Source organism: Palaemon carinicauda, chromosome 17 (assembly GCF_036898095.1).
Source record: "Palaemon carinicauda isolate YSFRI2023 chromosome 17, ASM3689809v2, whole genome shotgun sequence".
Classification (NCBI taxonomy): Eukaryota; Metazoa; Arthropoda; class Malacostraca; order Decapoda; family Palaemonidae; genus Palaemon; species Palaemon carinicauda.
Genome location: NC_090741.1, coordinates 35,921,771 through 35,944,205, shown reverse-complemented (window position 1 = coordinate 35,944,205; position 22,435 = coordinate 35,921,771). Strand labels below are relative to the sequence as shown.

Genomic DNA, 22,435 nt, shown 5'->3' with positions numbered 1-22,435 from the left:
ACGATTTTGAAAGATTAGTAAACAATAAAGAGCTCTATGAGAGAGAGAGAGAGAGAGAGAGAGAGAGAGAGAGAGAGAGAGAGAGAGAGAGAGAGAGAGAGGAAGTCGTTTGGAATGTAGATTTTTTTTGTTGATCTAGCCTCTTAATTGAACCAAACGTATTCATTACAATTAGAGAAAAAGGTTACAACAAAGAATATATCTAAAATTATTGTCTGATTAACTTTCTGTAGACACTATAAATGATATTCCATCGTATTATATAACGTATATTGTTAACAATGAAAAACAACGGTTGAAAGTAAATAGTTTTGTGTGGTACAGTAGATATTTTCACCTTGTAACTTAAGATGTAGATAACAGGAGAATAACAAACTTGGCGAATCTCCTTGACTGAGTTCTTTGTTTTATAGATGTAAGCAACCAGATCCTATTCATAATACGAAAGAATGAGTGAATGAATGAATGAATTGCTGTTGTGAAGGAATTCCATTGTTTTGGAAACTGAACGAGTCTTAAATCTTAAGTAACTTGCCACGTTCTAAAAGTTCGTTTCATGTGTTCGGATATAAGTCATTACACCTGAATATTTTATTTCAGGAAATACATATAAATGATCATTCTGAAGTAAGTTATGTAATAATAATCTATAATATAATTGACAATAGTATAATTAACGTATAAATCTTTGCAAATGGTAATTAAGTATCACAAATAAATAATTTCCGGAAATAGCGATCGTGAAGGAATCGAACAAAACAACCTTCGTGACGTCACAGAGCAGCAAGACCTGCAACTACCAGTAGTGTTGTGGCAAAGGTGAATCGCGATGGCGAACAAAACATTGGCCTTAATTTTGGCAATTTTTGCCGTGTGTCAGGCATCGGAGACATTTGACGATGCTGCAGCGGATGCTGTCATGTGCAGCAAGAACTGCACAGATAAATACCAGCAATCTGGAACAGTTGGCGTAAGTATTTCCCGATTTTAGCGTTTTCGTCCTCGGGGGAAGAATTTGCGAAAGTAGCCAAACGTAGAAAGCTGGGAATGTCAGGCCATACCCATTTAACCTTTAGATGTCTTGACCTGTTATATCGAGGACCAGGTCAGGTAGTTTATGACCTGGCAGGATGGAAATGTCATTGGTTTAATGCTTTTTAATTTGGGAATACGACGTAGTGTGTGGAACTGGGGAGTGATAAGTCAGCTGTCCCGTGACTGACAACGAGTGAAGGTTTGTCAGTCATTTCAGACGTTTTTAACCTTTTAGTTAAGATAACTAAATGAAATTACTTGTTTATTGGACTGTTTAAACATCCCTAGGAGAACTTGGATAGCTGGGGAAATCACAATATTTCTAAAGAATTTTTTGAAATGCTCTGATGCAAACAGTTAGGAAAATCCATATTTTTCAAATTTTAGACGGTTTACAATTCCAAAAGTTATGACTTGGATACCACATTTTATAAGGGAAGCAAACACAAAAATACCACTTAACCTAAAGTTCCCCACCTAACCTACTTTAGGAGCCATATCCTTACTCACTTATTTACTGGGGAGTCTACGCCCCCTGCCACCCCCTAAGACTGACAAATTCTAACCCACATTTCTACCGCAGAGTTTACGTCCTCTGCTTCCCCCTAAGATTGCCATATCCCTAGCTTACCCTAAGACAAAATCTCAATAATTCGTAAATCATAAAACTACCTTCATAATATTGTACTTCGGCCAAAGGTAAAACTATTCTCCCCATAAAGAAAAACAAATGAACAATAAGAGTTTATGCTTGTCCCAATCAACTACATAAACATTAACCCTGGATTACATTATTATTATTATTGCTAAGCTACAACCCTAGTTTGAAAAGCAGGATGCTATAAGGCCAGGGGGCTCAACAGGGAAAATAGCCCAGTGAGGAAAGGAAACAGGGTAAAATAAAATATTTTAAAAACATTAACAACATTCAAAGAAGTATTTCATATATAAACTATAAAAACTCTTACAAAACAAAAGGAAGCGAAATACGATAGAATAGTGTGGTCGAGTGTACCTTCAAGCAAGAAAACTCCAACTCAAGACAGTGAAAGGCCATGGTACACAGGCTATGGCACAACCCAAGACTAGAGAACAATGTTTTGATTATGGAGTGTCCTTCTCCTAGAAGAGCTGCTTACCATAGCTAAAGAGTCTCTTCTACCCTTACCAAGAGGAGAGTAGCCACTGAACAATTACAGTGCAGTAGTTAACCCCTTGGGGGAAGAAGAATTATTTGGTATTCTCAATGTTGTTATGTGTATAAGGACAGAGGAGAATATATAAAGAATAGGCCAGACTGTTGACGTATGTGTAGACAAAGGGAAAGTGAACCATAACTACAAAGAAGGATCCAATGTAATGTGGCCAGTCAAAGGACCCCATAACTCTCTAGTGGTAGTATTTCAATGGGTGGCTGGTGTCCTGGCTAACCTACTACCATCTTAAACCATTTTTTAGTTATGAAACTCCAAATATATGGAATAATGAATCTGAAAATAATAAATCAAAAGATATGAAATCATCAATTATATAAGACAAAAAAAAATTATAATTTGAATGAGATTGCATGTTAGTCATACAAGACCCATGTTTTTTTATATACACCTCATGAGACAATTCCAAAGTTTAGTGAGTGTGGCACAATTTTAAGCATAAGGTATGTTTTTTTCTGAATGCCGAGTCTTTAGAAGACATAGAATTTTGTTTGAGTCGTAAAACTATTTCTGATCTTTTATTGGCTTCCGAGTGTTCGTTTTTAAGATTTTAACATATTTTAGAAGCGTAGGTTTAACATAAAACATAAATTTACTTATCGTAGATTTTTATCTTTAATTTATTGTTTTATCACTAATATTTAATGTATAATCATACAGTACTGTAAAATTTATTTGGGCCAGTTTTGTATGCAGTTGTCACGTTTTGTAGTTTTGATGTAGATCATCAGTATGAGCGTCTTTTCCTTCAAATGACCATAACCTTGTTCCTTTGGAGTCTGCCTTTGTTCAGTGTTCCATAACGAACAGATTGGATTCAAGGAGAACACTCCAAAGTTAAACCATTATTCTCTAGTCTTGGGGAGTACCATAGCCTCAGTACTGTGGTCTTCCACTGTCTTAGGGTAAAGTTCTCTTTCCTGTGGGCACACTATTCTATCTTATTTCTCCTCCTTTTGTTTGTTTGGATTTTTTATATTTTGTATATGTAGGATTCATTTTAATATTGTTACTGTTCTGAGAATATTTTATTTTGATTGTTCATTATTTATCTTTTAATTTATTTGTTCTTATTTCCTCTCCTCACTGAGGTATTTTTCCCTGTTGGAGCCCTTGGACTTATAGCATCCTGCTTTTCCAACTAGGGTTGTAGCTTAGTAATTATGATAATAAACTATCTTCCATTTAATCAGGTGTCCTGACCACAATCAAGGGATTTCCGTACAGCATTGGTGATTGTAAGAAGCACATCACATGTTCCAAGGCCTTTACAAAAACCAAATTGTAAACTAGGGAACAGATGATTACCGTCAGCAAACTTATTAAGATGTTTTGCCAAAAAACGTTCAAACACTTTAGATAATATGGGAGTTATGGAAATTGGGGGTTATTCAGTTGGACTTAAGCTACCACAAAAACATTTACATAGTGGAGTAATGTTACCAATTCTCCAACAAGTCCTAAAAGCTTCTCTTCTTGCTAATTTGTGCAAAATAACAGATAACTTTGGAGCTAAGAATTCTGCAGTCTATAAAAAAAAAAAAGGAAAAATACCATTTGGGTCTACACCTCCAAAAGCAAGATCCATCAAGAGAGCTTTAATTTCATGAGATCAAAAAGCTAATCTAGTTAGTTTAGCCTTAGGAAAACAGAAATGTGTAAGTTTGAGTTTCTCATTACTCTGCTTACTGTTAAACACATCAGCCAAAAGGGGTTACCAGTGAGTGACAGAGCCATCTGGTTCAAGTAAAGGAGGAACTGTTGCATGTACACCAAACAAGTGCAGATTTAAGGGTAATCCACCACTTATGCTCCTTGGTTGTACTGTTTCTTTTTTTCAGAAAAAAACCTTTCTGCAGCACAGGTACTATAGGGTGGTGTTTGGAGGTACCAAACCACCTTCACAGCCATAATCTGCAAGACATAACACACAGGTCCTTTGTTACGTTTTCTTTACACCTTCTGGTGCCTGCTCAATAGTTGGTATAGCTATTTTTGTTCCCTCGCAGGACTATTAGCCGTTGGTCGATGACTGAGGTTAAGGTTTTAGTCTTAGATGAATGGAAAGAATGACTGGCCTTTTTCTTTCTTCATCCTCCCATACCTTGGGGTACAACATCAGTCTTCTCTGTCAGATATATCTCGGTTAACTGCAGGTAAGTCCCATGTAGCTGTTTAGTTAATATATATGGTGATATTTATTATTATGGCCCTATTCTTTTTACCAGGGGGAGATGGGGTCTGGGTAGACCACAGTATATATATTCGCCAACGTATTGTTTATATTTTGCCCAGACGATGCCACGTTGATGTTCTTACTCTTACTTTCTACCTTTGCACGAGCCGTTGACCTGCTGGTAGTGTCATGCCACTGGTTAACGAGGTGTCAGGATGCTCATCTCACATATTTCCATTCTTAGACGCAGCGTTCTCGGGTACAGTATTAAAGTACCAGCTAGTTGGAAAGAGGACTTCCATCCACCATAGCATGAGTCTCTTACGTAAAGAACGATGGTTTATATTCGTGTCGGAACAGATGACAAATTTGAAAGTAATTTGTATTTTTCCTAACTTTACAAACTCAAGTTCTTTACACTTATGTTACCCGCCACCACCTACCCCTGGAAATCCTGTCTGCAATGTAAGACTTACCCGCGACCCACAGGTAACAACCAGACTAGTTGTTGACACCTCGTTATGAGTTTCTATAGCTGTGATCCAGCTTATGCTGGTATCATCTCCATCTCCTACTTATAAGAACAAGGGTTTGTGTCGTTAAAAAATACAAATTCCTTCCAAATATGTCATTTTGAGTTAAATATGCAAAATTTTTTTATTGCACTTCCAGTGAATCCAAAATTTTGTTCTATTTCAGGAATGCCAACGAGGATGTCGCTTCCATGTGATCGAGGAGTTCTTCATATCAAATGATGTGAATGCCACCCAGATGAATCTTGCCTGTTATGGCTGTAAGTTATACTTCAGTTTTAATTTTATTGTAGACAAATGCTATTTCTTAGTCAATTTTATAAATGATTTGAAATCCTTTCAGTAGTATCAGAAGATTTTGAATTAATGTTTTTTATTATAGCGTGTGTCGAGGCCTATAGTGAAAATTCTTCACGAACTGATGCTTGCAGAGATGGCTGCGACATTCAACAGAAGATCGTCGTGGATGAGAAGAAGGTAATTTGTGTGGGGTTTATGATACTGCATTCAATAAGCTTTATTGAGTATTCCATTAGTGCATTACATATTTATAGTTATTAACCCTTTTACCCCCAGGCTATTTGGAAATTTCCAGCCCTTAACTCCCAGGGGGTTATTTTTTTCCCAGCACATTTTGCAGTATATTTTTTTTAAATTGCTCTAACAGCCTTAATTTTTGTCATAGAGAGGTCAGGTTGGTCTCATTCTCTTGGAAAATGCCTGAATTTTCTCAAAAAAATTATCAAAAGTATGGAGCTGGGGGGAGAGTGACTGCTCCCCGCACTCTAGTTTTGGGGTGTTTGAATGTGCGTGGATGTAGTACGATAGAGAGTAAAAGATGTGAAATTGGAAGTATGTTTAGGAATAGAAGGATGGATGTATTGGCCTTGTGTGAGACGAAGATAAAAGGAAAGGGTGAAGTGATGTTTAGTGAAATGTCTGGTAAAGTGTCTGGGATTGAAAGGGGAAGAGCGAGAGAGGGTGTGGCTTTATTGCTGAGTGAATGGATGACAGGTAAAGTAGTGGAATGGAAGGAGATATCATCTAGGTTAATGTGGGTAAGGGTTAGGTTGGGTAGGGAATGTTGGCCTTTTGTCAGTGCGTATGGGCCAGGTAGTGAGAAAAGTGAAGAAGAGCGGAATGAGTTCTGGAATGAATTAACTAGGTGTGTAGAAGGACTGGGTAGAAGGAATTATGTAGTTGTCATGGGTGACTTAAATGCTAGAGTGGGCGTTGGAGAGGTAGAAGGTGTCATTGGGAACTATGGCGTACCAGGTGAAAATGAGAGTGGTGAGAGACTGGTAGATATGTGTGTTGAGCAAGAGATGGTGATAAGTAATAGCTTTTTCAAAAAGAAAGATAAAAATAAGTATACATGGGTAAGAGTGGCAAATGGAAGAGTAGTAGAAAGGGCATTAATGGATTATGTGTTGATAACTAAAAGAATGTTTGGAAGATTGAAAGACGTGCGCGTGTTTAGGGGTATGGCTAACGGTATGTCTGATCATTTTTTGGTGAAAGGAAAATTAGTTGTTGCAAAAGAGTGGGGGAATAGAGTAGGTGGATGTAAAAGGGAGGTAGTGAGGGTTGAAGAGCTAATAAAACCGGGGGTAAAAAGTAAATATCAGGAAAGGTTGAAAATGATATATGACGAAGTGAAAATAAGAGAAACTGGCAATTTAGAGGAGGAGTGGAAGTTAGTAAAAGAAAATTTTGTTGAGATTGCAAGTGATGTGTGTGGAAAGAAGGTTGTTGGAGGCAGCATGAGGAAGGGCAGTGAATGGTGGAGTGAAGGTAAAAGTGGAAGAGAAAGAGAGGGCTTTTGAAGAATGGCTGCAGAGTAATAGTGTAGAGAAGTATGAAAAATATAAAGAGAGAAATGTGGAAGTAAAGCGCAAGGTACGTGAGGCAAAGAGGGCAGCTGACCTGAGGTGGGGTCAGGGATTGGGTCTTTCATATGAAGAGAATAAGAAGAAGTTTTGGAAAGAAGTGAAGAGAGTAAGGAAGACTGGCTCAAGAATTGAAGAGACAGTGAAAGAGGGAAATGGAAGGTTGTTAAAAGGAGAGGAGGCAAGGAAAAGATGGGCGAAATATTTTGAAAGGTTACTGAATGTTGAGGATAATAGGGAGGCAGATATAATTGCTGTTGCAGGTGTTGAGGTGCCAGTGATGGGAGATGAGAATGAGAGAGAGATTACAATAGATGAAGTGAGGAGAGCACTAGATGAAACGAGAGTAGGAAAAGCATCAGGTATGGATGGTGTGAGAGCTGAGATGTTGAAGGAGGGGGGTGTGACTGTACTTGAATGGTTGGTGAGATTGTTTAATATGTGTTTTGTGTTGTCAATGGTACCAGTAGATTGGGTTTGTGCATGTATTGTACCACTATATAAGGGTAAGGGAGATGTGCATGAGTGTTGTAATTCAAGAGGTATTAGTTTGTTAAGCGTAGTTGGAAAAGTGTATGGTAGAGTAATGATTAATAGAATCAAGGATAAAACAGAGTTGGAAAAGTGTATGGTAGAGTAATGATTAATAGAATCAAGGATAAAACAGAGTTGGAAAAGTGTATGGTAGAGTAATGATTAATAGAATCAAGGATAAAACAGAGTTAGAAAAGTGTATGGTAGAGTAATGATTAATAGTATCAAGGATAAAACAGAGTTGGAAAAGTGTATGGTAGAGTAATGATTAATAGGATTAAGGATAAAACAGAGAATGCAATCTTAGAAATACAGGGTGGTTTTTGAAGAGGTAGGGGTTGTATGAATCAGATTTTTACAGTTAGGTAGATATGCGAGAAATATTTAGCAAAAGGTAAGGTGGTGTATGTTGCGTTCATGGATCTGGAGAAAGCGTATGATAGAGTTGATAGGGAAGCAATGTGGAATGTAATGAGGTTATTTGGAGTTGGTGGAAGGTTGTTGCAAGCAGTGAAAAGTTTCTACAAAGGTAGTAAAGCATGTGTTAGGATAGGAAATGAAGTGAGTGATTGGTTTCTGGTGAGAGTGGGGCTGAGACAGGGATGTGTGATGTCGCCGTGGTTGTTTAACTTGTATGTTGATGGAGTGGTGAGAGAGGTGAATGCTCAAGTGCTTGGACGAGGATTAAAACTGGTAGACGAGAATGACCATGAATGGGAGGTAAATCAGTTGTTGTTTGCGGTTGATACTGTACTGGTTGCAGACACAGAAGAGAAGCTTGGACGATTAGCGACAGAATTTGGAAGAGTCTGTGAGAGAAGGAAGTTGAGAGTTAATGTGGGTAAGAGTAAGGTTATGAGATGTACGAGAAGGGAAAGTGGTGCAAGGTTGAATGTCATGTTGAATGGAGAGTTACTTGAGGAGGTGGATCAGTTTAAGTACTTGGGGTCTGTTGTTGCAGCAAATGGTGGAGTGGAAGCAGATGTACGTCAGAGAGTGAATGAAGGTTGCAAAGTGTTGGGGGCAGTTAAGGGAGTAGTAAAAAATAGAGGGTTGGGCATGAATGTAAAGAGAGTTCTATATGAGAAATTGATTGTACCAACTGTGATGTATGGATCGGAGTTGTGGGGAATGAAAGTGATGGAGAGACAGAAATTGAATGTGTTTGAGATGAAGTGTCAGGAGTATGGCTGGTGTATCTCGAGTAGATAGGGTTAGGAACGAAGTGGTGAGGGTGAGAACGGGTGTAAGAAATGAGTTAGCAGCTAGAGTGGATATGAATGTGTTGAGGTGGTTTGGCCATGTTGAGAGAATGGAAAATGGCTGTCTGCTAAAGAAGGTGATGAATGCACGAGTTGATGGGAGAAGTACAAGAGGAAGGCCAAGGTTTGGGTGGATGGATGGAGTGAAGGAAGCTCTGGGTGATAGGAGGATAGATGTGAGCGAGGCAAGAGAGCGTGCTAGAAATAGGAATGAATGGCGAGCGATTGTGACGCAGTTCCGGTAGGCCCTGCTGCTGCCTCCGATGCCTTAGATGACCGTGGAGGTAGCAGCAGTAGGGGATTCAGCATTATGAAGCTTCATCTGTGGTGGATAATGTGGGGGTGGGCTGTGACACCCTAGCAGTACCAGCTGAACTCGGTTGAGTCCCTTGTTAGGCTGGGAGGAACGTAGAGAGTAGAGGTCCCCTTTTTGTTTTTGTTTCTTGTTGATGTCGGCTACTCCCCAAAATTGGGGTAAGTGCCTTGGTATATGTATGTATGTATGAAAATTTTTTTTTATAGCCTTATTTTTTTTTGCAAGGACGTACCGGTACGTCCATGGGGGTAGAGGGGTGGCTTTTGTGAAACGTACCAGTACGTCCTTTTGGGGGGTAAATGGGTTAATTAGGTTTCATTAGTTGGATGCATTTCAGTTGAAGGATTTTCATACAGCTTTAATTTGCAAATTGTGTATGTCCATGTCCAAGTTTTCAGTTAGACCCAGTCACCAAGGTTTTTTGGATTAACTTGATCACCCTGCCACTGTCATATCTGCTCTCATCATTTCATTTCAAAATCATATAGATTTTGTTATTTAGATATATTGTGGATCTATTTCTTATGACGGTTATGTTTTTTTGGTCTTTTTATAATGGTTGGTCTGGTTCTTTTTTTAAACTGAAGTGAAGATTTTTTTTTTTTTTTCATTTCAATGAATCTCTCCCAAGTTCATTGCTGTTCCTCCTCCAGAGGTGAGAGTATGAACCCCTAATTTAAAGTAGGATTTTCTACTGCTCTCCCGAGCCATGCCTGGCTGTGCTGCTATAGGTGAATGGCCGGTGACGACATGACTACTCTCGGTTGCGTTGCTTATTCTCTCCGGTTTGCTGGCAAAGCCAACATGTACCCTGAGGAACTCCTCCATTTTAAAATGTTTTTAGTGGTTTACCTTTGTTAATTACTTCCATCTGTAAGAAGTGTGTTTCCTCAATTTTGTTGAGTGGCCAAATTACTGTTTGTAAATGTAGGGAGCTTTTTAAAATCATTGATCATTACACTAATTACATCATATCTAAGGCCGGTGTAGTCTGTGGAAGATATGTGGTGAGTGTAGGGATAGTTTTGACTACCTTTATGTGTAAATCAAGTACTGTAGCATTATTTGCTAAGCATAGGAAGTTCAAACTAATCCCTGTAACTCTGAAAGATTTAGCAACTGCTAGAGCAAGCAGTAGCATGTCCACTCTTGGTATCTTTAGAGATGCTTCTCTTGCAGTGATATTCAGTAATTTTAAAGAAGAGATTGCTCAATAAATGAGGGGAGAGGTTGTTAGGGACAGGTAGGGTGAGTTTCAGGCACCTAATTATTAAAATGTATCCTTTTTTGTTTTACCCTCGGAGGACATGAACGTAGTGAGCCTTGTCTTTATGATTTGCTTGCTGTCGGAAAAAGGGTCGGGTCCACGTCCCTGCTTACCTCCCAGCATTGTCTCATGCTTGGGGTATAGCCTGTCCCCCGCAGATGATGCTGTCGGCAGTTTTAGCCATGCTATCTGAGCTTGCCGTTACATGGGGCACATTAGTGGTAAATCCAGATGACCCCATGAGGGACTAAAGTGTCAGGGGTCTGTGAGCCTGCCCAAGGTGTGGGTTATTCTATTTCTGTTGGTGTTCTCAGTGAGAATTTTACTAGTTTCATTCATTTTAATGGTAGGTAATTTTTTTTTTCAAAATGGATTTGTTGCTTTAACTATGATCTTGACTTTACTTACAGAAACTTGTTTTGACTTTCTCAGCATTTCAGGTCTCTTCTGCCTTGTATTGCTTAGTAAACTTGCTTATCAGTAAGATTATCCTTAAACCTTCTTTGTTCCAACACGAAGTATTTACCTCGAACTACTTTCTTAGGAGTATCTGGGATCTCCTCCCATCCGACCAGAATTTTGTGTAGTTTACCATACTCCCGTTTTCTATGCGGGGTACCTCTGGCGGAGTGATACGCGCCCAGAGACGACCCAGGGTCAGAGAGCATGCTTGCTCAGGTCTCGCTCTCCAGTAAGTTTCTGGTCGCGTCGGCGTTAACACCCCGACGCTCTCTCTTAACCCAGTGCGACCCTTTGTGTCACACGCGGTTCCTATGTGGTCCCTTTGTGTGTTTCCCTATCCTTTCCCTCTGTGTTCCTGTGTCTCGTGGTGTATTACTAGTGCATTATGGAGCATCCCCGTCGTTGCCCTGCGCCTGTAGCCGGGAAATCGTGTGGCGCTTTCCTCTCTAAGCCCGAAGTTGACCAGCACTCCTTGTGTTCGTCGTGTACGGGCAGTGTGTGTTCCCCTACAGCCACGTGTCCGGAGTGCAAGTCCTTGAATGAAGTGCAGTGGGTGCGGTACGGCACTAAGAAGAAGAAGACCTCTCGTCGATCCCCTAGGAAGTCCAGCGTCTCTTCGCCCCTCGCTTCGCCCGGCGTCCCGTCGGACAGTCTCTCTCTGCCGTCTTCCCCTACCCAGAGTAGGGTCGAGGTAAGTCTGTTGCAGGGAAGCGGCCTGTGGCCCTTCCCCATGAGTCTGATTTACCGGACAGTGGGATTATGTCTTCGGTCCAGGCAAGTGGGGGCCTGAGGGAGGGCCAGGTGTGTATCCAGAGGACGGAGCCCTGGTGAAAGCAGGTCCCATCTCTTCGGACGATCCGATGTGGGGAAAAACGGTAACAGCGCCTTCTCCAGTCTCGTGGGCTGGTTTTTCAGGTGCGTCAGCAGCCGAGGGTGCTGCCGAGAAGGACGACTCGCCTCCATCAGCTCGGGTGGGCCCCTCCGAAGACGCCCTTCAGATCGCCCCTGAGGACAGAAGAGGACTTTGAGAGCTGGTTCCCCAGTGAGGAGCTCCCCCGCTCCCCTCCAACGCCTTCAGCTACGTTCCCGGCGGACTTCATGGAGCCTTCTTCGCCGGCCGAACCCCATGCAGAACCACCAGCAATGCGGCAAGTCTCAGCCCCTCCAACGAGGTCCTACAGGTCTTCGGGCTCCTCGGTAGAGGCCTACTCTTACTCGTCAGAAGTCGGAGCCCCGAGGGACCATAGGAGACGACGAGATAGGTCCCGCAGGAGAAGATCTCGATCGTGCTCCCATTCACGCTCTCGCCACGGGAGGAGACGTTCCAGGTCGGAGAAGTCTTTCGCCAGAAGAGGAATGGGTACGAGTCTCCATTCCCCGTAGCCAACTCCAGGTGGTTGCAGCAGTCGCGGGCACCTCGGGATGGCGTCCAAGGCCCCGCTCACCAGTAGGCTTTGTCGACGGAAGGAGGTATGACCGATGGAGGGACTCGTCTCATCAGGCACCAAGGGACAGGTTCCGACTCCACCCGCCCAGCGGGGAGAGTCGCCCCTTCGGTCTGGCAGCCGCGTCCCGGCCTCTAGATCGTCGATGAGTCGTCCAGAACGGGAGAAATCCCTTTCCTCGACGGGCAAGCCCGCAGACCCATGGTCCGTCGGAAGAAGAGATAGGACCAGGACGGAGTCCTCCGTTCCAGCGGCGATGCCCGTCCTACTACCTGAAGCGAAGGAACTGGACCACTCCAGGAGGATGCCTCCTCCCAGTGCGGCTCCCCCTGTCGGAGGTCCTTCGTCACGAGAACTGAGGCCCCCATCGGAGAAGGTAGAAGACGGAGAAGAAGGTTCGCCAGCGGAGGTTTCCTCATACAGGAGGGTGATAGGCCTCATCCGGCGGCACCATAGGCTGGACGAACCTGAGCCCTCTACTGACGGGGTCTGGCTCTCGAGCCTCAACATATTGGTGGATGCGCCTGTGCAGCAGAGGCCCTCGCTAGCCCTCCCTTTGGCAAGGGATGTGAAGCTGGGATTGGCGCACGTGAGCAAGGTCATGGCCTGAAGACGCAGTCCCGGTTCTACCTCCTGAAGCACACCGCGGGGGGGCCTGCGCAGTAGAACCGGCAGTCGCCATCTTGGGACAGGGTGCAGTGGAGGAGAGAGCTACCACAGCACCGGTTTGTTTCTCCCCCACGGAGACTGCCATGAGGGAGGAGCTGTCTAGGTACTTGGTCCACGTATTATCGTGGCTGGATTGATGGGCCTTCACGCTGGTAGGATTCCAGTCAGCGCATGACCTCGCAATTCCGGGAAAATCAGGCCTTGCTGAAGGACCTGATTAGCTCGGGAGGTAAGGCCCTGAAGTTCCTTTCCCATCAGTCGATAACGCAAACTGCCAACTGGATTCTGAGGAAGAGAGACACAGTGCTCAGCAGGCTTGTCAGGAGGCTCCCCGACAGGGAAGCGAGGTCCCTGAGGAGCCTTCCTCTGTGGGACGACTCGGTTTTCCCCCTCAAGGAAGTGGAAGAGACGGTGGAGAGGGTGAGGAAACTAAAGGGTGTGGCGGAACTCAGGCCCCCGCCAGCAAGAAGACCTACCCATAGGAGAGCTCCGTCTGACGTCCCTCTCCCTCCTTGCGCCTTGCCTAACCAGCCCAGGAGGGACGCCCCTCCTGCATCCTGGCAGCAACCCTCGCAGCCCTCCCGTAGGGGAACGTCGGCTGCGCAGTCAGCATTTAGGCCCTCCTATTCAGCCGCCAGAAGAGGTCAATCGGGCCGCGCCTCTCAAAGGAGATAGGGAGAGAGGCCCCCTACTCCTGCCGAAGCCTCAGGTGGGGGGATGCCTCAAACATTCTTGGCAAGTATGGCGGGACCACGGATCGGACCCATGGACCGTGACAGTCCTGAAAGAAGGGTACAGGTTGCCCTTCCTGGTGGACCCCCCACCTCTGATACCAGATCAACAGGCGGAATGGTTGGTACCGAAGGACGGCCCTACAAGAAGAGGTCTCTGCTATGCTGGCGAAAGGGGCAATGGAACCAGTCAAGGACCCAGGTCCAGGGTTCTACAGCAGACTTTTCCTGGTGGAGAAAGCGGCTGGGGGCTGGAGACCGGTCATAGACCTCTCGGCCCTCAACAGGTTCGTGTGCAAGACCGACTTCAAGATGGACACTCCGAAGTCGGTCCTAGCGGCCTTGAGGGAAGGAGACTTCATGATGTCCATAGACCTCAAAGACGCATACTTCCAGGTCCCTGTCCACCCCTCCAGCAGGAAGTAGCTAAGGATGAAATGGGGTACCCAAACGTTGCAGTTCAAGACCCTCTGCTTCGGTCTGTCCACAGCCCCTCAGGTCTTCACGAGGATCTTCACGACAGTCTCAGCCTGGGTGCACGAACAGGGCATCTGCCTGATTCGGTAACTAGACGACTGATTGTTACTTTCAGCCTCAGAGGAAACACTGAGGGGGCAAGGCGCGAAGCTCCTACAGTTCTGCAACGTCCTGGGTATCACCATCAACCTGAAGAAGTCTCAATTGATACCCTCCACCAGGATGACCTACCTTGGGATGGTCCTGGACTCCTGGTTGACGAGAGCATTCCCTTTCGCGGAAAGACTGGACAACCTGAGTCAGATCCTACGGCCCTTCCTATGGGGTCAGCCCAGGAGAGCCAAGGACTGGCAGAGGCTAATAGGTCGCCTCGTGTCATTGGAGAAGCTAGTCCCACAGGGGAGACTCAAACTCAGGGGAGTACAGTGGAATCTGAAGGAGGGCTGGAACCAGAGAGACTCCCCACACAAGGTGGTCCCGATGTCCCCGGAAACGAAGGAGGTCCTCGAGTGGTGGCATGACACTTCGAACACCCTCAAGGGGATGCCCTTCGCGGCCGATCCTCCGGAGATGCTCCTCTTCACGGACGCATCAAAGGAGGGTTGGGGTGCTCATCTCCTCGACAGCACAGCAAGAGGAAGGTGGGGAACCGAGGAGAAGAACCTGCACATCAATGTGCTGGAAATGATGGCAGTGCAAAGGGCATGCTTAGAATTCGTTCAGAAGCTCCGGGGAAACACCGTGGCACTGATGTGCGACAACGCCATGGTGGTGGCCTACATAAAGAAGCAAGGGAGTTGTGCGGCCTCACGTTTGAGTTCCTGGAATGGGCCGAAAGGGAGCAGATCAAGATCCCGGCCAGGTTCATTCCGGGGAAGAGGAACGTCCTGGCCGACGGCCTCAGCAGAGTGGGTCAAGTGGTGGGGTTTGAGTGGTCCCTGCACCCAGAGGTGGCCAAGATTCAGAAATGGGGCTCGCCAGTAATAGACCTCTTCGCCACCAGACTGAACGCACAGCTCCCCGTGTTTTGTTCTCCTGTGCCAGACCCAGGAGCGGCGTTTGAGGATGCCTTCCAGCATCCTTGGGACAACCTCGACGTGTATGCCTTCCCTCCCTTCAGAATGCTCCGACAAGTCCTCAACAGGGTGAGGAGAGCGGACAACCTGTGGATGGCTTTGCTAGCGCCCTGGTGGCCGGAGAGAGAGTGGTTCGCGGATCTAAAGGAACTGGCGCGCCTTCCACCTTGGCCCCTTCGGAACAGGTCGGACCTTCTCCGGCAACCACACTTTCAAAGGTTCCACGAAAACCCTCGGTCCCTCTGCCTTCACACATGGAGGTTATTGAGCATCTCCTGAGGAAGGAAGGGTATTCGGCGAAGACAGCAACGAGGATGTCGGGTTACCTGAGACAGTCGTCAGCCGCGGTGTACCAGGCTAAATGGGCGACCTTCACGAGGTGGTGTGTCACAAAGAACATCAAGCCATTGAAAGCCTCCATCCCGGAGATAGCTGACTTCTTAGTCTATCTCAGGGACGAGGTAAAGATGTCTTCCCACCATTAAAGGAGTCCGAGCCGCCTTAGGACAGGTCTTCCTCCTGAAGGGCATCGACCTAGGTTCCTCCAGACACATCTTGGTGCTCATCAAGAGCTTCGAGCAATCATGCCATCCTCAAGCGGTTTGAGTGCCCCAATGGGACGTACCTAGGGTCCTGAAGATTTTGACGGAACCTCCCTTCGAACCCCTGAAGGACATCTTAGACAAGGAGCTCACCCTCGAGACAGTTTTTCTGTTAGCGCTAGCATCGGCAAAACGGGTAGGGGAGCTACATGGACTCTCATACGAGGTGTCACTCTCGAAGGGATGGCGGGAAGCTACCTTCAAGTTTGTACCGTCCTTCGTGGCCAAGACCCAGAACCCCGCAGTCTGGGACTCCAAGTTTGAAGGCTTCTCGGTGCCGGCAATTCCACGTACAGTCGACCCGAAGGACTTGCGGCTGTGCCCTGTCAGAGCAGTACGGAAGTACTTGTAGAGGACAGTCAGGCTTAGACCCGGAATCAAGAATCTGTTCGTTTCCTCAGGTTTGGTGAAGAAAAGTCTCCAAAAACACGATCTCCTGGCTACGGCAAGTGATCATGAGGGCCTACAGTAGTGCAGGGATGCCTATTCCGGGTAAGCCTAGACCCCATGACATCAGGGGGCTGAGTACTTAGTTGGCCTTTGAAAAGAACATGGCAGTTGGCCAAATCCTACGGGCAGGTACTTGGACCAATCAGTCAACCTTCACAGCTCACTACTTGAAGGAATGTTCGAGGAGGTCCTTGGACGGATTCTCTCTCGGCCCCGTCATTTCAGCGCTTCAAAAGATTTAAAGGTGTAGCCCTAGGGTAACCACGTGCAGTAAGTCCAAGAGACACAGGTTCCTTCCTTACCTCCCCCTGTTCCCTTATTACCCTCCCTGAAATGACACTAAAACCCTTGACTGCCAGGACATACATCGTCAGTGAATGGATACGTCTCCAAAGAATTTTACAGGGGTGAGTTACTTAGACACTTAGATAGTTTTTTTGGGTAGTTTTCCCTTTTTTCTCATGTTATCTAGGTTCTCCCCCCTTTCTCTCCTCATCACAGTCTCTGGGTCCTGTGGTACACTCCCACCTCCTAAGGTATAAGTCTCCCAAGAAAGTAGTTCGAGGTGAGTACTTCGTGTTGGAACAAATCACAAATTTTAAGTAATTTGTATTTTTCCTAACAGTACTTACCTCTAACTACTTTCGGGTTATGGCCTGCCCATCCTACCCCGAGTGCCTTACAGGACTTAATAGAAACTTATCTGACAAAACTTACTGGAGAGACCTGAGAAAGCATGCTCTCTGACCCCGGGTCGTCTCTGGGCGCGTATCACTCCGCCAGAGGTGCCCCGCATAGAAAACGGGAGTAGGGTAAACTATACAAAATTCTGGTTGGATGGGAGGAGATCCCAGACACTTCTAAGAAAGTAGTTCGAGGTAAGTACTGTTAGGAAAAATACAAATTACTTAAAATTTGTGATTTTACAGTATGTAACTTACAAATATGTCTTTTCTTAATTACTGTACCTCTTAATTATAAAAAACAAAAAAAAATTTTAGGGAAAAATTACTTGTATTGGATTTTTCAAATTTATGTAAAATAATGTAATTTTAACCTTGATTAGTTGGTGAAGGTGTACCACCCGGTATGTTGATTGAAATTCATAAATTTTTAAATTATATGATGTAATTTCTGGGCAGCTTCATCAGAGGGTTACTTGATTATTTAGGTTCTCTGTATCCAGCATAGATTAAGTTTGTTAAAGATACTTCCCTTGCAGTGCTCCTTGGAAATTACATAACAGAACTGTGAGCTTGCTTGGATAAATCATAGATTTAAATATTGTAATAGGGTATTTATTAAAAATTTTATACATTACTGTATTACAGTAAAATAACAGAATATTAGGTAAGTAATCTAGAAAAGTAATGTAATATTACAAATTTTGAAAATATTTTGTATTTTTTCTTATGTGAAGTAATTTTTCTTGTCCTGAAATTACAGCAAGCTGGTGAGGAACCTTCCATCCACCTGCTAAGTCCTCTGATGCAGGTTCACGCCATCTACTCCTCTGTTGTAGGAGCTGTCCACGTCATCCGATCCTCCTTGATCACTTACTTCATCCGTGACGATAACAAGATTGTTGCCGTAGAGTCGGACCCAGAAATTGTTTTGGGAATTGATACCGAAGCTATAGCCGACAGCGAGAACCCACTCCTTCAAGCTCAGGAGTCACGTCAACGTAAGTTTTAACTTTCGCTCGATACTTTGGTGTCTGTGGCTTCTCTTGAAGTGTTTATTATATACAGTATAGGATAAACTTAGCTTGTCTTTTGTATTGGTAAATAAACATGACTTGGATGTTTTAACTTGTGCATTTTTTTTTCAGTTACAGTGAACGAGGAACTTGATGAACCGTCAGTTGTGAAGTGCGTGTCTGAACAAGTGGGCGTTCCTCCTTACATTTTGATTGTCTTTGTGGTTGCTTTGGTGGTCTTTTCCTTGTACATCATCATTGCGCTATGCAGCTCTAGCAATACTTCAAAGGCCAAAGCATTTACAGTAAGTAAATAGTGTGTCCCCTTTAGTTTATCGGGTTTAATATTGATTTTTTTTTTTTTTTTTTTTTTTTTAAATAGAAGTAGGTAATAGAGATGGAAATCTTGGAGAGCCAACTTTTTCTGGTGCAGTGTAAAGTGAATACTGCACACATCATAAAGGCATAATATTGATACATAAAATTTTAGTGGTATAAAAGTACAGTGGTTTTTAAATTACTTTGTTAGTGTTCCCATACACCATTCTAAAAATTGTTAAAGAAAAAAAAAGTATGTGAGTGTATTTGTGAACAGCTTCCTGGCCACAATTTTGATCGTAGAGTAACGAAACTCGCTGGGATTAACAGTTATGTAAAAATCTGGAAATGGTTAAATTTTGGAAGGTCAAGCAAAATGTCCAATTCACGTAATCATCCATAATTTTGGACATGGTTGTCACAGAGACTTCAAACTTGGTTCACATATGAGTGCATGAAAATCCTCGCCAATTAATACATGCTAAGGTCAGAGGTCAAGGTTGAGCATTAAGCTGCTATGGAAGAGATCTACACTTTACTGATTGCTTCTCTAGTTTTAATTGGAATAGTGTGAATAGGCTATTAATTTGTCCCTTCTCTACAGGCTGGAAAGAACATGGAAATTGATCCAATGCCCTTGCCAGTGAAGCTCGTTCGACCAGAGGACCTGACCAGGTTGAGCTTCACAGAGGAGGAAGATCTACAAGCTCCACCTCTACCAACTAAAGTCAAACTCCCTGATACATTGATCTAGTGTTAACTTTACTGTTTTCTCTTTATGTTCTTGATACTTTAGCCTGCTTTTTATTTTTTTCTATTCTTAAATGAACTATAAACTGATGTAATTTTTCTTATGGACTTCAGTTTGCACTGGTGTTTGACAATATTAATATTTTTTTAAAGCTTTAGCTCCACTATAATCCTGCTTTAGTTGTGATATTTCTTGGGGAGTTAACTATGTGGTGTGCTTTAGTATTAACATAGAGAAACATTGTACAATATAGAAATAGTAAAAGCCTTTATTGGTGTTCCTTAGCCAAATCAAAAAATATATATGATGAGTGCCTCTATTAGTAGTATTCACCCTTAGATTAGTGAAGGTGATGGAAATTCATTATTATATAGATATTCTTAGGATGTGATCCTCTTGTGGAATTAATTTGGTAGCCAGAATGAGCATTTTAGATTTTTTTGCATGGTGTTGCACTGTAGAATGGACGGCCATTTGTGCGATGGTTTCTTTTTGTATTTTAGAGGCCATTCAGTTTTGCGTAAGAACAAATTCTTTACTGCCAGCCAGTGTTTTTTTTTTTTTTCATATGTATCTGCTGCTGTCTTTACCCATCTTCATGCTTCTAGATTGGCTGTCAATACTGGTATCTTTAACTCAGAGCTTGTAAATAAAAATTAATATTAAAATACTCCTTTTCTCTCTGCCCTTTCATTTCTAATCACAATAACACTATGTTTTTACCTTAACAAATGATATACTTAAGCCTTATACCCCCGACAATTCTCTATCAATAAGTGTTTTACATTACCCTTTCCATTCCCTTTCTTCTAAACCTTGAATTTAGTGCCATGAACTGCTTTTATACTCCTAATGTTATTGACATAAGTACATTCAAAGCATTTATAAATTTTTACAGAATAGGATTTGTAAGCATAATTTCACTGTAATACTGTATCAGTTAATTGAAGTGTACATTTGCCATATTTACCGAAGTATAACGTACTGATGCTTTGCTTTATAAATATGTATTTGAATTTCTAGATGAGGTTTCAGTTAACTATTAATTTTAATTGATATAAAAATTATTATATAGAAATTTTGGCGTAATCATTCAGGAATTATAATACAAAAGGATATTTCTTTAAAAGTAATATTTTTATTTACAATTCTTATATTTTCAATCTAGAACTGGGAAACTGATTCAAAACAATCATGGTATAATATGTTTATAAAGATAGTCTTAATTACTCATCATTTCCGGAAGATAATGATGCTGATCGTAAATTTTTGTTACAGCCCAATCTGTGATATTCTAACTTTGATATTGTTCAAAATGTCATAATTAGCACAACTCATTTCCTGTCGCCAAGTTTTAAGAGTTCAACTTCCTTTAGATGCTTTAATGATTTATTGTTTCTCAGATGAAACCTGTTAATGCCAAATCTCGGGAGGGAAGGGATTGTCACTCGCAAGTTACCTGAAATATAATGCCCGATGGGCACTGAACATGGAAATAACATTTGAGATCTGATATAAATAGTAAAAGTTTTATTTTTAAATCTTTTCATTGTGCTTATTGGAATTTGAATGTCTTCACGGGTTTGTTTGTCTTGACTTGCAATAAATTTTTCTCTGGAAGGTTTTCTTTCAAGTATGAGATGTTTTGTGTTACCAGAATTCAATAAACAAATAATATGTACTTGAATTTATTGCCCTGTTTTATTCAAAATAATTACCTTGTACCATACAGTGATTAACAATCATCATTTCACATGTCTTCCAGTGTAATACTTGATGCCATCCTTAGTAGATGCTCTTGCGTACTTGGTAAGAAGAGCACTCACGGGAGTTGCATTTGTTGCCAGGTCCCTGTAGGAAAACATTTATGTTAGAATGAGAAGCACCTAGTTGTACTGATAATAATAGGGTATAACTTTTTATCACTGTTAACTCTTGGAGGAAAAATTTGAAGATATCACTGTTTAACTCTCGGGGAAAATTTGAAGATAAGTAAAATTAAAACAATATCATTAGTCCTCTGCTTATTTGGGATAGTTCAATCAGAAAACACATACAAAGTGAATTATACTGGAATATTTATATCATTTACCCCTTAAAAAATTAAATATCCTTTATTCCTATACAGATACAAACTTCTAAGTCATTGAAATGAGGTTTACTCCTGTGTTGATTTTCTGCTTCCAGAAAGGAAGAAAGGGTGCCTAATTGGTAAATATATAATAGGTTACTATGCAACTCCGATGCTGGTGCAAGGCAAGCTGCACTCTTCTGGTCGTGTTGTCAAGAGATTGTCATCTCTTGCCGCTCTGCGATTAAAATTTGTTCCACGCTGGATTACCCTTGCAGTGCTTTTTGTGCATTGATGATTAGTGTTGCTATTGTAATGTGTACTTGCCCAGTTGTGATGGTCACCCTTGGAGCACTTTCATTGAGTTGGGTCGAGATAGATCCACATCTCTTTGCCCGAGCTGCTGTGGTATGCAGTGTTCCATAGAATCTGTGCGAGTATTTGAGGGAATGGCTGTCCTCCCAATGGGAGAAATATAATTCCTTTGTAAGAAACAAACTAATATGGATCGTTCCCCTTTCTTGGATAGCAACAAGCGTAAGCTCAGTTCTGTGGCACATGATACTCCCCATCCAGTTCCTCCTCTTCCTAGGCCATTGCGGACTCCAGTAACTGAGGATAATGGCCAAGATATGATTACATATTGATAATTTTAATATATTATTGCCCCATGGACCTAGTGATCATGAGTCACTGCCTGAGACTGATCCCTGGCCTACGACCTCTGCACTTACAATGCGCAGTCCAGTCCAAGTGTTCTTAGTGCCCGATAACACTGATTTACATAATTCTACCTTGCCTTCCACTAGCGTGCTTAGCATTGAGTCCTTAATGGCGGAATACCAGTAGAGTGACTTTGCTTCTTGAGGTATCACCCTTGAATGTGTAAGAAATCTACCTTTGTTCTCACCTGAGAATGCTACACTCAAGTTGAGACTGCTGTGTCCCTACACACTGAGGCAACCCAGTTGTTAGATCCTTATCTTTCACCCACTCATTCCTACTAGTTTGGTTTTCCTCGTATGCCCAAGGGTACTCTTTGGTATTGCTATCCTCAAAAGAATTCTCTGGACTCAAACAAGAATTTCCTTATCAATTATTCTGGCGCTGTAGGGGCTTCCTCTGGAATATTCTTGACTCGGACTTAATGGTTTGGCTGACTTGATAAGAGCACAATCACGTCATTCCCTTCCAAGCAGTCACTGCAGAAGGCTACAGTCTTCACTGTCTCTACTAACGTGTCTACGCTAGAGCGTGTCAGTATGTATCAATGTATCACAGCGTACAGTACACATTCTGACATTTCTATGCACTGCCATCCATGGGCGAGCTGTCGTCACAGAAACAGTTGTGTGCCATTAAACAAGTGAGCGTATTTCTCCATGCAATGATTATGACGTCATTCCGCATCCTAGCGATGCACAACTTGATCGTTCTCTCCCTGTCCAAGCACGCCGA

The 22,435-nt window shown here is 42.9% G+C and overlaps 2 protein-coding genes across 3 annotated transcripts in view; one reads left to right on the top strand and one right to left on the bottom strand.

The window, feature by feature from the left end:
• Positions 1-777: 777 nt before the first annotated feature.
• Positions 778-20,587, top strand: LOC137656670 (transmembrane protein 59-like). The gene is made up of 6 exons (XM_068390847.1): positions 778-970; positions 5,125-5,218; positions 5,341-5,435; positions 17,585-17,822; positions 17,970-18,142; positions 18,760-20,587. Exons 1-6 carry the CDS (start codon positions 830-832, stop codon positions 18,907-18,909), a joined length of 891 nt encoding a protein of 296 aa, XP_068246948.1. The 5' UTR covers positions 778-829; the 3' UTR covers positions 18,910-20,587.
• LOC137656669 (sister chromatid cohesion protein DCC1) overlaps positions 20,579-22,435 on the bottom strand; it is a 118,229-nt gene continuing 116,372 nt past the window's right edge. For both annotated transcript variants that reach the window (XM_068390846.1, XM_068390845.1), the window contains exon 10: positions 20,579-20,757. In XM_068390846.1, coding sequence (XP_068246947.1) covers positions 20,652-20,757 — 106 coding nt within the window. In that variant the 3' untranslated portion in view covers positions 20,579-20,651. The remainder of the gene's footprint in view (positions 20,758-22,435) is intronic.

Excerpts from the sequence above, each read along its gene's own strand:
- LOC137656670 (XM_068390847.1), top strand. The coding sequence starts at position 830 with ATGGCGAACAAAACATTGGCCTTAATTTTGGCAATTTTTGCCGTGTGT. Across the intron at positions 971-5,124 it reads AGCAATCTGGAACAGTTGGC|GAATGCCAACGAGGATGTCG; the intron begins GTAAGTATTTCC and ends GTTCTATTTCAG. Across the intron at positions 18,143-18,759 it reads CAAAGGCCAAAGCATTTACA|GCTGGAAAGAACATGGAAAT; the intron begins GTAAGTAAATAG and ends CCTTCTCTACAG.